We start from the raw sequence: 13,640 nt of genomic DNA on the forward strand, positions 1-13,640 counted from the left end.
ATGGTATTGGACTTCTTTCTGGCCGTAAAGCCGCGGAAACCTATCGTTCCGAAACATGCATCCAGGTTTGCCTGCAAAATTCTGGTCGGTATATCTGTAAGGCTTTTCGTAGCGAGAGATCCGATAGTGGCTTTGTAACTCACGGAGCCGTGGGTAGACACAACTGGGTGGTCTGTGGTTAGGCAGGAACGTTTGCCTTGTGAGGCGCCACTGGCTGAAGAGGAAGCCGTTGCAGCGTCTCCCGAAGGGCGCTTTTGAGGAGGACGGAGGGCCGGCGGCCCGATTGGCGAGGCTGATGACAGGTCCATTGGAGTGCTCAGCGTGCCATGTGGTACTGGTAGAGGTCGATCCAGAACTATAGGCTGAGCAGTCGTATCTGTGTTTCGTCCAAAGGGTAAAACACTCACGAGCAGTTGTACATCTTAAGAAAGCCGGGCAGATGCCGTATCTGATGAAACAAAGGCACGATTTTGAAGGTCCGGCCCATTGCTCAGTGGGCCGTTGTACTGGCGGGAATGCCACTGAGACAAGCGGCGCAGGCGGAGCTACCCCCTCCAGCATGTCACCGGAGGCGTTAGGCCTAACCTCGGTGCGCAGTTCAGGTCCAGGAATAACTGCGTGACATTTGCCGTATGCGACGCAACCAGGCGGCGACTGGGCGTCCGAAGCCTCCTCGGACGGCGTGAATCCAGTCCGTTTGCTATAGGCAACGTAGTTACGCGGCAGGCGAGGTTTTCACAAGAGCGATGTGAAGGCACCTTAACATTGACACTTCGTCTTCACTCTCCCCTAATTTTAATTCGGAGCTAGAAATACTGGGGTTAAAGAGACCCACTAGGCGTGAGGAGCCCTGCGCTCCTTTACAAGGCATCCTGCGCAACCATCATCACCGTTCACCGACGATGAACAGAGTGCAGATGGCAAGTAACAAACTAGTAGATATACGAGCATAGATCGTGTCAAAAAAATTGACATTTCCAGCAACTTATGCAACATCTGAAACAGGCGAGTGCAACATTGCAGGAAGTTTGCAGTGCAGCATTTGGCAGTCGTAGTTTGTGGAACCTGCCAACGTGCCTTCACTGGCAAGGAAGGGGCATAGTCATTCGCACTCGCAGAGGAAAGACGTTCAAGGAAAGTTAATTTTCTTTAACTGATTTTTGATTAAAATTTAACAGTGATGATCAGTGGAACGCTCTGTAAAAATCAAGTGCTGCGTTTTTAACCCCCCGCTGTGAATGTCGGTGAGACAAGGTTGCCTTTATTCTAGGGGATTTTCTTTTGCGATACGCTGCTGAGCCAAGACATGTTATTATGGCGCACACAGAGAGCCAAATAAGGTAAAACAGATTTAAGAGTGCACGTGGTTGGGCGAATCGGTCGTACGTACTTAAGCAAGGGAAATGAGCAAAAAATGCACGTCCTTGTGCTCTTCTCGCACGTGTCCTTTTTACGCATTTACCTTGCTTAAAAAAAGAAACAGGCTATTTCGCACACTAACCGAGGTAGGGAAATTGTGAGCAGAAAATGACTAAGTTTGGCTCTAGATAAGCTGTCTTTCGCAACGTTTCAAAACAGGGAGATGACTTCAGCGACGGATTCGTTACTATTGTATCGACAAAGTTGCTCCTAGTGAAGAGAGTGGTCTTGCCCGAAAACAATCCTGTGCCAATTATTATTGCAGAGCGCGTAGACAACTAGATAAAAACAACTGCCTTTTTTCTGTCGTACTAGCGAGGCGTTACTGGGGTGTTTCATTGTGAGCATTCAAAGAAGTTCAAGATGCCAACCACTTATAGATTCATTTTAATTTTATGCTGTTTTTGGAATCCGTCCGCGATTGGAATCCGTCCGCGGTTGCTCAACGGGCCAGTGAAAAATTGCACAGTGAAAAGGTCACAACTGGTACGATTATCTTCGTTTATTTACCAGCTGTTTCAGACGGTGGAAGTCCTTCATCAGGGTTTTAATTCGAAAAAAAACCCTGATGAACGACGGTCCACCGTCTGAAACCGTTGGTAAATAAACCAAGGTAATCGTACCAGTTGTGACCTTTTCACTGTGCATATATATATATATATATATATATATATATATATATATATATATATATATATATATATATATATATATATATATATATATATATATATATATATATATATATATATATATACCCATTCAGATTTCAAACATGTTATCCGAGAGGACTTAAACTGCGATTCCAGTAATTTTGTTTACATGCTCGAGTGTGGCGAATGTCAGATGCAATACATTGGCCAAACAGACAATTCCTTCCGATTAAGATTTAATAACCACCGCTCACACACTCAATCTCTCCCTGGCCTCCCACTTTCGAGACACCTCCGCGAAAAAGGCCACGGGTTTGATAAACTTAAAGTAACGATATTGCAGAGTAGCTTTAAAAACACCCGGGAGCGCGAACGACGCGAATCATACTTTATTTTCAAATTTAACACAGTGCAAAAGGGCATCAATGAAAACCATAGCACCCTATCGTCTCTTTCGATGGCAGAAACTAAAGAAAATTTCAACCCTAATAGACAAAGTACCACCACTGACTGAGTCATCTGAGGTCATACCCCTGTTGCATGTCAGTTTCGGCTTGTTTCCATCTGCCGTTCAACTCATTCTGTGGTCCCGCTAGGGCCTTATGTCGCCTTCTCTTTCTTCTCTTTTTTTGTCATTATGTATATTTTTTATTTTTTGAAATTTCTCTGTGCTATATCTCTTGTTTTTTTTTGCATTCCTGTCAACAAGCCTTTCCATCTGGTCCTCCTATTGGAAGCTCATCTGGTTTTCGCGGCTCGCGTGTCACCATGTGGAGCCACTTTGGGCGGTCTCAGCCTGTTCCGCCTCGTCCGGGCCATCTTTCGGAGTCGCACGGGGCTGCACATACGCGGCCAGAGGCATGCCGAAACCCACAATTGGCGGACGCATCCCTTCTTTTGTTAAGCCCCACCACGTTTCTTCTTTGCTTTCCCCTTTTTCTCTGCTTTTGCTTCTCTCTCTCTCTTTTTCTTTTTTTCTTTTTTCTTGTCGCAGTAGCCGCGTGCGCATCCAGCCCGGCCTCCCTCTTTCGCCTCGTGTGTGTGTGCGTGAGTGTGTGTGTGTCTGTGTGCAGTGAGTTCACGGGTACGCGACGCGCCACCTTTGCTTCCCTAATATGCCATAGGTGTCTGTTGTGTTCCGTTCTCCCGGCCGCCCCCTCCCCCCTTTTTATTCTTTTTACTTTTCTTTATTTCTTTTCTTTTTCAACCTTCTGTGTGTCAAGTCCCATGCTATAAGAACACGCACCCATGCACTGTATGGCCACTCTTGAAAAAGATCGGTCCTCCGATCGAAACGTCGAGTCAAGTAAAAATGTTTCCTTAAATGAAGCGTATACTTCGATACATACATACATACATACATACATATATATATATATATATATATATATATATATATATATATATATATATATATATATATATATATAATCTTACCGGCGCCATGGTTGTTTTTTCTGCTGCTCTATAAGTAATTTTTTTCAAACTAATTCATTGGCACTACACATAAAAAAAATTGAAACATTCCCCTGTGCACCTTGGTTTCGTGACTGTTGGCTACCTTCATATATATATATATATATATATATATATATATATATATATATATATATATATATATATATATATATATATATATATATATATATATATATATATATATATATATATATATATATATATTAAATTATCGCTCTCTCTTTGTACCTTGCAATCACGAAGATTAATTGCCCTAATCTGCTTATTTCACAAGATAGTCTATAGCACTAATCTTTCGACTCTCCCTCTTGCCCAACCTCACCGCACCTCGCGCCGTTTAAACAACCATCTCAGCTTCAAACGCCTTTCAGGTAAAACCGTTGCATTCAATTCATCCGCTTTGCCGCAGGCTATTGTTCACTGGAATGGTCTTCCGGAACACATCGTCAATATTCGTGATCCAGCTTCTTTTAGGACCGAAATAACAGCCATTTTTTCTAATTACTGACGCGTCAATAACTATTGTATAATGATGTTCTTACTGTTTATTGAGTACTAACAGTCAATCAGCATTATATAATCGTGTCATTCATGCTCCTGTTATTACCCCTATTTATGTAATCCCCCCCTCACACAATACTCCATGCTTGGAGCCTGTGAGGCAACGTGAATAAATAAATAAATAAATAAATATATATATATATATACTGTTGGACCTCTAGGGAAAGGGGGAAACAGCTAGTCGCTTGGGAGCAGCCGTTTAAAGAAAAAAATGTAAAGGAAGCGTGGTTTCAAGAGAAATTTAGAGCGGGATAGTGTTTGACAGCACTTGACAAAGATAATAACAATAAAGGAAACAAATAAACACGAAAGTACCAGGATTCCAACTCACAACCTTCGGATTGGGAACCGAGCGCGGATATGACTAGGCTACCACAGCAGGCTGTGTGGAGCATAAAATATACTCTTATATGCGAAGCACATACATTGTTTGGATTTACCGCTTGCAATTTTATGAAACGTAATGCTGTTTAGAGCAAAACACGGTAACTTTGGCGCCATATGTTTTTGCAATAAGCAGCGGTAAGCCTTAATGCATACGCACAGCGGTCTAAATTGTGTTTCCTGCCAAAAAAAGAAGTGCTGAACTATGTATACTTTACGTCCGGTACTTCTAAACCGCAACAGTTGTTTTCTTCTCTGTTTTCTTTTTTGCGGATGAGGTCGTCCTATTTCTCGCAACTGGTAGCTACACATTACAGCCTGTTGAATACAAATAGAGAAGGTCATGGTTGACTTCGGTTTTCGTTACTGGCGGACAGCGGCGACGGGGAATTGAATGCTTGCCACTCATTGTTTCGCTAAGTGTCGTCGATACTTACACAGCATCACATAAGCTTATCAACAAAGGGCAACGAAAAGAAACTGCGTATACTCGCTTAACCCTAAGACTTACAACTGACGTTCGACACGTATTGAAGCTCGTAGTACTTGTTTATGCAGTTGCATAGCTGCCGACCGCTTCGGTTCCACGAAGCCTTTTTCTCCCTCAAGAGTCTATCTGCCGAGTCACAGACAGCGGCGGTGTTTTCACTGGCCTGAGACGTCATCCTGCGCTTCAAAAATCGAATACTATTGCAATCGAGGTCTTTCCGCGCGATTTTCGCGTGCTGCTAAGCTTCGATTCGCCCCCCCCCCCCCCCCCCCCCCCCAATAGTTTCTTAGAAGTTAGTCCGCTGAGTTTGCTCATAGCACGCATTTGTGGCAAGAGGAGTGCTGTGTGCCAGTTTAGGGACTGACGGGGCGGTTTTGACGACTGAAGTTGTCTTTGCTCTACCTCCCCAGGGAACATTTTTTTCTTACAGTGCGCTTCAGTGTTAACGCATTTCTTATGCTTTCCTCTTGAAGGAGCACCGGTAGTTTAGGGGGGCGGTTGCAACGGGCGAAAGGGAAGGTACCCACCGAGTCCTCCTTGAGGATCTGGGGCAGGCGCGCGATGGCGTGCTTGGTGAGGGCAGGGATGTGCGGGTGCTCGACCTGGATGTTGCAGTGCTGGCCGCGGAAGTCCTCGTCCCCGGCGCGCGTCAGCGACACCACCTCGAGGCACTGGTCGTAGTCGCCGTAGTCCGACATGGTCACGTCCAGTATGCCCGACGGCGGACGGCCGATGGAGTCCAGCACTGCCACAAGGAAGAGAGGGGGCAGAACGGAGCAGTTGGACGCCACCACGCGTCGGAAAGACAAGTTAAGGCGGAAAGCAGGGAATTAGAGCATAAATTATTCTTACAGTTTACTAAAACCATTTGGCCTCAGTTTATTAAGACACGCATTTTATTTTCGGTAAAAAAATTACAGCGAGCTTCATTTGGGAGAAAAAGACTCATACCAACCTTAGTTTTCAGGAAAAACTGTCTGATTGCGACATTTCAACGGAATATTGTCGCATATTAGATACGATACACCTGAAATTAGTACGTATAGCTGGGGTTGTCGGTGCATATTTAGGTAAGACGTGGGAGCGCAAAAATGCTAACATGGACGTAGTGAGGGAACGAGACGAGCGCTGTACTACGAACAAGCTTTATTAGACGAAGGTCAGCTTATTTGGTCATGCGCCAAGGCACCGACCGCAAACATTGTCTTGTTTATAAATGCGTGTCTTGATACGCACCTATAAACCCGCGAATGTTATGCTGCCAGCAAAGGTGACTCGATTCTACACGAGGTGTAGGAATTTGCTGCAAAACAGTTTGTGGTCATAGGTAGCCACTGAAATCTTTGTACAAAAATAGCACCTACTTATTTGGCTAGCTGACCACTACACTTGGGGTGCGGACTTTGCTGAAAGCATTGGTATCGCGATGTTTATCAAAGTGTGGGCTTCCTTGATTGATTAAATTCTCTATTAAAAAAGAGGTTGCTGGATGATCTGGGGTTTCGTTATCTTGTAGAGAGAGGCGGAGTGAAAACAGTGACCGAAATGAGTTGCTGACTCTCAAGTAACTTTTCTTCAAATTTCGACGTAGTTATTAATGCAATGTAAAAAGAGTAGCAGAAATAAGGAGCTAGTGTAAGTGCCGCAACAAAAAATACGCCTGAAATTCTTTCATAATGTGTACCACTCATTGATTCATACAGAAAAAGATAAATACAAGTGGCCTTACTATGTCTCAGAACGTGTGGGTCATGATTTAAAAGTTCGCGAGATTTATTGCCATACAAAGTTATTTAAGATGTCATTGTTTCCCAAAACAATATTAGACAGGAATCATTTGCCTCGCAATGTTAGTGTTGCATCCAATTACGTCTTCTTTTCACTGTTAAGCGCTTACTGTAGCTCCTGGTATTTGTTCTCTTTTTCTGTTTTATTTGTTTATTCATTTATTTATTACAGACACATGCAGCGCCCGGAGGCATTATTGCAGGGAGGGAACCACTATGACTTCTGCTCGTTTGGCCGAAAGTACAGAGGATAACAAAAATACAATGCAAATACTACAAAAAGACAAATAGAAAAAAATACAAAATACAAGTAGTAATAGATGAGGAAAAGCGCAAAAGCGCCTGACATACTACAGGGATTTCAATAGAGCTGATGACACTACCATACTTGACGAATTAAGCTACCGTTATGATTACTTCGACAAACTAAGCCACGATGAGTCCGCACACATAAATGAACTATGGCTAACTTTCAAAGAAACTGTTCACAAATGTATAACACAATATGTACCCTTGAAATGTAAGAAAAAACGTATCCACAATCCGTGGATTACGAGAAATTCTTCAACTAAAAAGAAAAGTGTCCAGACGTAAAGCAAGGTTGCGGCGATCAGGGAACCCGGCGTTACCTGATGACTTAATGACACTAAGTGAAAGGTTGAAATCAACGATTAAAGAATCGAAACATAAGTTTTACAACATCACAATGAGTAAATATCTTCGCGAATCTCCGCAAACGTTTTGGAGACACTTGTCGGCATCCAAGACACCAATAACAAAAATGAATACGCAACAGGGTCTCACTGAGGATAAGGCTAAAATTGCGGAGGCTTTCAATGGGTTCTTTGCAAGTGTTTTTACTTCAGATGACGGAGAACCGACACAGTTTACGTCGCATAACAATTTACCCGAATTAGACGAATTGCAAGTGTCATACGAGGGAATTCTGGCTTCACTGCTGAAGCTAGACACCTCAAAGGCTGCAGGCCCGGATGAAATACCGAACTTATTTTTAAAGAGGTACGCTGAATGGACGACTAGGTATCTCTTCATAATTTTTAAGAAATCTTTAACCACAGGTACGCTTCCTGATGACTGAAAGATTGATAAGGTTACCCCAGTTTTTAAGGATGGTGACACTGCTAATGTTTCCAATTTCAGGCCAATAGCACTAACATCAGTGTGTTGTAAGCTTTTAGAGCATATTGTATCAAAACACATTCGCCAGCACTTAACGCGCAATGTTTTTTTTAGTGAATACCAACATGGCTTTCGGGAGTGCTTGTCAACAGTGACGCAACTTTTGGAATGTTGTCATGATTTTTGTAAAGCGATTGACTGCAGGGGACAGATGGATGTTATATTCTTAGACTTCAAAAAAGCCTTCGACAAGGTTAACCACAGAAAGCTTCTAATTAAGGTAAAAACTGTTTTGGGACATAACTGTGTAGTTCGATGGGTAGAGGACTTCCTAAGAGGTCGCAGATAGTATGTTCTCATTGGGGATAAGAGGTCCGATTGTTGCGAAGTTAGATCGGGTGTACCCCAGGGGTCAGTTCTTAGCCCCCTCTTATTCCTGATATACATTAATGACATGATCCGGGATTCACCAGTAAAAGCGAGGCTATTCGTAGACGATTGTATTATCTACCATGAAAATAGATCCGCTAAGGACCAAATTCGGCTTAATGATTATCTGCTCCAAATAGATAATTGGTGAACGGAATGGCAGATGTCACTGAACCCGCACAAGACAGTTTGCATGACGATCACTCACAAGCTTGAGCCCCTGAACTATGTGTATAACTTGCAAGGTAACCCGCTTTCCAGAGTAACTGAATACAAGTACCTCGGCGTGACCATCACCTCAAATCTTAGCTGGGCAAAACATATTGACAACATTGTCGCGAAGGGAAACAAGCGATTAGGCTACATTAGGCGCGTCCTAAAACAGGCTTCTACGGACACAAAACTGACAGCGTACAAGATGCTTGTACGGCCTTTACTTGATTACGCATGCGAAATATGGGACCCATATCACAAAAAGTCTGTCTCTAAGCTTGAGCAGATACAGAGACGGGCGCTACGCTTCATTTTCTCCCGGTATCGACGATTGGATTCAGTGACCCCTCTTTATTCCCAAGCAGATGTGCCTCTTCTTTCCCACAGACGAAAAGAAAAACGACTAACTCTGTTTTATTGTGTAATAAATGGTTTAGTCTTGGTTTAAGAAAGAACAATACATTAACGAAGCAAAGACACGCGTCACTCGTAATAAACATAATAAACACGTCCAGGTAGAAAATTTTTTTAAAGACTGTTTTAAATACTCTTTTTTTCCTGCCACATCGTCCGATTGGAACAGCTTTCCTAACCACGTTGTGAATGATCAATCCCGAGAGCAATTTGCTACACGCGCAGAGAACTGCGCGGCACGTCACACATCAGATAAGGATGCGCGAAATTGACCTTCCGTTCAGCACTCAGTGACGCCGACCGGCAGCATGTTCCACTCATTGATCATCCGTGGAAAGTACGACGCTTTGTAAATATCTGTCCTAAATTTAATCTCTCGGATCTTCTACTGATTATCAAGTCGTCTAGAAAAAAAGTGAGCTTGAAGCAGGCGATGTTCATTGTTCTGATTGCGACTGTTTGCGTATAACGAATGTTTCGTTGCCGTGCGCCAAGAGAACTGTTCACCCGTTTTATATGTCTAATGTCAGCATCCTTTGCTCCTCCCCCCCCCCCCCCCTCGTAATGCATCCAGACGCTGTGGGTTCTGAATAAATAAATAATTAATAAATAAGCGAGACGTCATCCTACTAGAGACGCTAGCATTTATGCTGCTGACTCCTTTGGCCGGGATCAAACCCGCGTCTTTCGGGTTGGCCATAACAACTGAGCCACTGCGGCGGCAAAAGCATAAAAACAAATTGACAAAAATGCTGTGAAGTACACTTGCTTGCTTGCACAGTCCATGCTCTCATTCAGGCAGCATGTCTCTTTAGGTCACAGTGTCTCTGCCTCAAAGGTCTTCGAAGTTTTTTTAGCCTGCTTGCACAAACAGCAGACGATTGTGTTGCAGAACACAGGTGAATAAGTGATGGCGTCATTAGCCAGACAAGCAGCTCCCCGATACCTTCACATTTACAGCTATTCGTTGCTTTCACTATTTAAGATATTTGTTTGTATGTACAGTGTAACATCTGCCTTAAGGACGCCGTCCCAGAGATTGCATTTGTGCTGCCGGGAGCAGTGTGCGTTGGATGCCGTTGTGTGCCATCAGTGTCACTCTTGCACTTAATAGAGCACAGGCGTGCAATCTTTTCAGAGGCTGGAAACAGTCAAACTGTTCAACAGCGCTTAGACACACGGACTGAATACACAACACGACGACCCAGCAGCTTGCGTCCAGGTGTTCCGCCCGTGTGTCTAAGCGCTGTTGGCCAATACGGTGCAGCTCCATTAAGTCCGACAGCTCATCTTATTCTGGAAACAGTGCAGAAATATGATACTTCTTGCCGTGTTTCAGCGGTGATTAGAAAATAACAGGTACATTTTTTTCTGGAACGGGTTCTACTAGACAGATAAGCAAGTACATTTAATGCGTCAGTGTAGGAGTGCCATTTAACTGGAATGATGCAAGTAGTAGGATGGCACTTGGCCGACCACAGCCGCCATTGCCTAGACACGGCAGCATTAGCAGTATGCGCCCTTCCCCAATGCTGGCTGCAGATTTGTAAGGAATAATTTAAAGCGTTGCCAATCAAGGAGGAATACAACAAGAGTACGAAGACGCTCTCTTGACACTATTGTCCGAAAAGGCACACCCTTTGTGAAAAGTAACTGGCCCAAGGGTTAGCTTCAAAGCCATGTAGTGGGGCTTTTGCAGCGTCCAGAAGTGTGGCCTTCCATAGGGATGAGATTGATAGGTCATAGTCCTAGCGAAGTTAGAACTACCGATGAGACATATACAATGTGAAAGGGCTGGCACGTATTCTGCTATCACGTCTTACGGAATAGGGTACAACTAATTGTAAGATTTTAACAAGTAGGTTGCTAGGAATATCGACAAATCATTCACAGACAAGAAGGGGGCGGTAGTTATCGTACTTAGGTTTAGTACGAGGTACAAGTTGATGGTTGTTCATGTCTATGCACAGACATGCAGTCATAACGAGGTTACTAAATGTTCTGTAAACACATAGAACCGGCAGTGAGAAAAGTAAAAATGAAACTAGAACTCCATAATAACAGGCGACTTTAATGGGAAGGCAGGTATGAAGCAGGCAGTAGAAAAGTATGGCATAGGTGTGGGGAATGACTATTACACTATTCGCTGAAAAATAATCGCAATCACAAATGTCTTCTCTGAAAAGCAAATAAAAACGTGGTTTACTATTTTTTTATGGGGGTTTAACGCCCCAAAGCGATTCAGGCTATGAGAGACGCCGTTGTGAAGGGCTCCGGAAATTTCGACCACCCGGAGTTCTTTAGCGTGCACTGACATCGCACAGTACACGGGCCTCTAGAATTTTGCCTCCATCGAAATTCGACCACTGCGGCCGGCATCGAACCCGCGTCTTTCGGGTCAGCAGCCGAGCGCCATAATCACTGAGCCACCGCGGCGGCTATGTGGTTTAGTGATATCCTAACTGAAACCAACAAAAGGAAATGAACATGGGTAAGGCACGTTATGTGAAATCAGATAACCGATGACCCTTAGGGTGAAGGGATGAACCTGAAAGGAAGACAAAGCCAGCAGGGCGGCAGAAAGCCAGTTGCGGGGACGAGATTTGTTAATTTGCGAATATGGTGCCTGCAGCTGGTGCAGGCGAGGACTAATAGAAAGTACTAAGAGCGCTTTGTCATACAGTGAACATTGCTGGATTCATCAAGATTGTGATAATAATAATTATGTATCCCAGCATTAATTGTGTCTGCTTTCTTGTGCTTTGTCCTGTGTCTTTTGAAGTGCTGACATAATTAATAGAATGGGCAGAACTATTTTTATATTGACAACAGATGCAGCTGAGTATAGAAACTCTCAAGGCTATGAATGATGCATATTGCTGGAGTGGTAATTAAAGCCCATAGTATTATCGGAAGATATGTTTCTAAAATGCGGCTAGCGTGCCTGTGACTGCCATTTCGTACATATGAAATGAGGGCATTTTTCTGTACACAGTGTTGTCTCATTGAGGGGAATCCATGTTTTTGACAGGCCTCCAAGGAAAAACTGATACTGCTTTCAGTCCAGTCATGGAAGCCACAGGCTACCTGCATGGTGGACCTTTACTCGTTCAAAAGAGTAGTTTGTCTGGCTAAATGATACTATATAGGCTACTGCCAAGGTTAATCCCTGATGGCAAACCGCATTTGCGCAGTTGGCCGTTTGCAGTGCATGCACAACTTAGGCTAGCCGAGGTTGATAATTAACTGAGGGCGTGTACTCGTAAAACCTACCGGGTTTCGAGTTTTAATAGCGGAAAGACGTTTACTTGTGCTGAGCGTTTGGTGATTGTTTATTTGTTTCTCATGTGCCTCAACACTCCCGTCTAAGCGCAGGAGTCTATCGGTTGCCCTTAAGACGGAAATACGCACATTACTTCAATAAGCCAGACAAGAGACTTGAGTGGGCAAATGATACAGTTAAAACCGGACCTAGAGAAATGTTGCGACTGTATTTTGTGAAATCACCTGGAGGTTTTTAATCATATTTTCTCAATTCGCACAGTAAGTGGCTGTTTGTGTCCGAGTAATAAATTACAAAACTTGAAACCTTAGACTTCATGCAAATTGTAGCGTAATTTGTAGTTTTTCTTATTGCAGCTGATGTGTACATTGCTGCAAGGCAGGTGACCTGCGTTGAGCTGCCTGTTTGCGCCGAAATTCAGTGCTTATAGTGTATAAAAAAATGTCAGCTTGCTAGAAACTAAAACTGCGAACATTCACATGAGCAAGCGGCATGTGACGGTGGCTTTAAGTTTTATAATTTCTCTGTTTATGCCCCTTACTTACGTGTGACCCTACCTAGTCAAAGTGGTCAGAATGTGCTTCAAGATTTTTTTTTATTGTACGCCTTATGTAAAAATACTGAAAGATACCTATAATGACTGCACAACAACCATAATCATTTATAAACTCAGCAATAAAATTACATAAAGGAAGGGTGTCAGGCAGGGAGGCACGATCTCGCCAATGCTATTCACCGCCTGTTTACAGGAGGTATGCCGAGGCCTGAATTGGGAACAGTTGGAGATAAGAGTTAATTAATAGAGAGTATCTAAGTAATCAGGGATTCTTGGATGAGATTGCCTTGCTAAGTCACTCAGGAGATGAACTGCAAAGCATGAGGAATGAGTTAGACAGGCAGAGCAGAACAGTGGACCTAAAAATTATTATGCAGAAAACCAAAGTAACGTTCAAAAATCTCGGAAGCGATGCAGTTGGTAGCAAGGGCCTAGAAGTGGTAACGGAATATGTCTACTTAGGGCAAGTAGTAACCGGATATTTGAATCACGAGAGCGAAATAACTAGAAGAATAAGAATGGGGTAAAACCAGGGTGGGGGTCGAACCGGAATTTTTCGGGTTCGCTTCGGGTATGGGTTCACCCCTTTCGGTTTTAATTATAAGTTCTGGCCCGGATAGACACTTCATTTTGGTTCGAACCAGTTCAGACCAGACCGAACGAATTAAAACGGTTTCAGACTAAAAAAATTCTCAATGCAGGTTGGTTTTCATCGACCGTTTTCACTGTTTATTTTTCTGCAGGACATAGGTATTCTAAAGAATCAAAGGGGACACGCAGCCGTTCCTTCGAACGCTCCCTATTTAGGACCCTTTTCTTCATCACTTCCTCC

At 43.5% G+C, this 13,640-nt stretch overlaps 1 protein-coding gene across 1 annotated transcript in view; it reads right to left on the minus strand.

The window, feature by feature from the left end:
* The window catches only part of LOC144116157 (nose resistant to fluoxetine protein 6-like), a 327,068-nt gene that overhangs the window by 102,825 nt on the left and 210,603 nt on the right, over window positions 1-13,640 (minus strand). The window contains exon 2 of the mRNA XM_077650865.1: window positions 5,514-5,731. Coding sequence (XP_077506991.1) covers window positions 5,514-5,684 — 171 coding nt within the window. The 5' untranslated portion in view covers window positions 5,685-5,731. The remainder of the gene's footprint in view (window positions 1-5,513; window positions 5,732-13,640) is intronic.

The sequence above is a fragment of the Amblyomma americanum genome, chromosome 1 (genome assembly GCF_052857255.1).
Source record: "Amblyomma americanum isolate KBUSLIRL-KWMA chromosome 1, ASM5285725v1, whole genome shotgun sequence".
Classification (NCBI taxonomy): domain Eukaryota; kingdom Metazoa; phylum Arthropoda; class Arachnida; order Ixodida; family Ixodidae; genus Amblyomma; species Amblyomma americanum.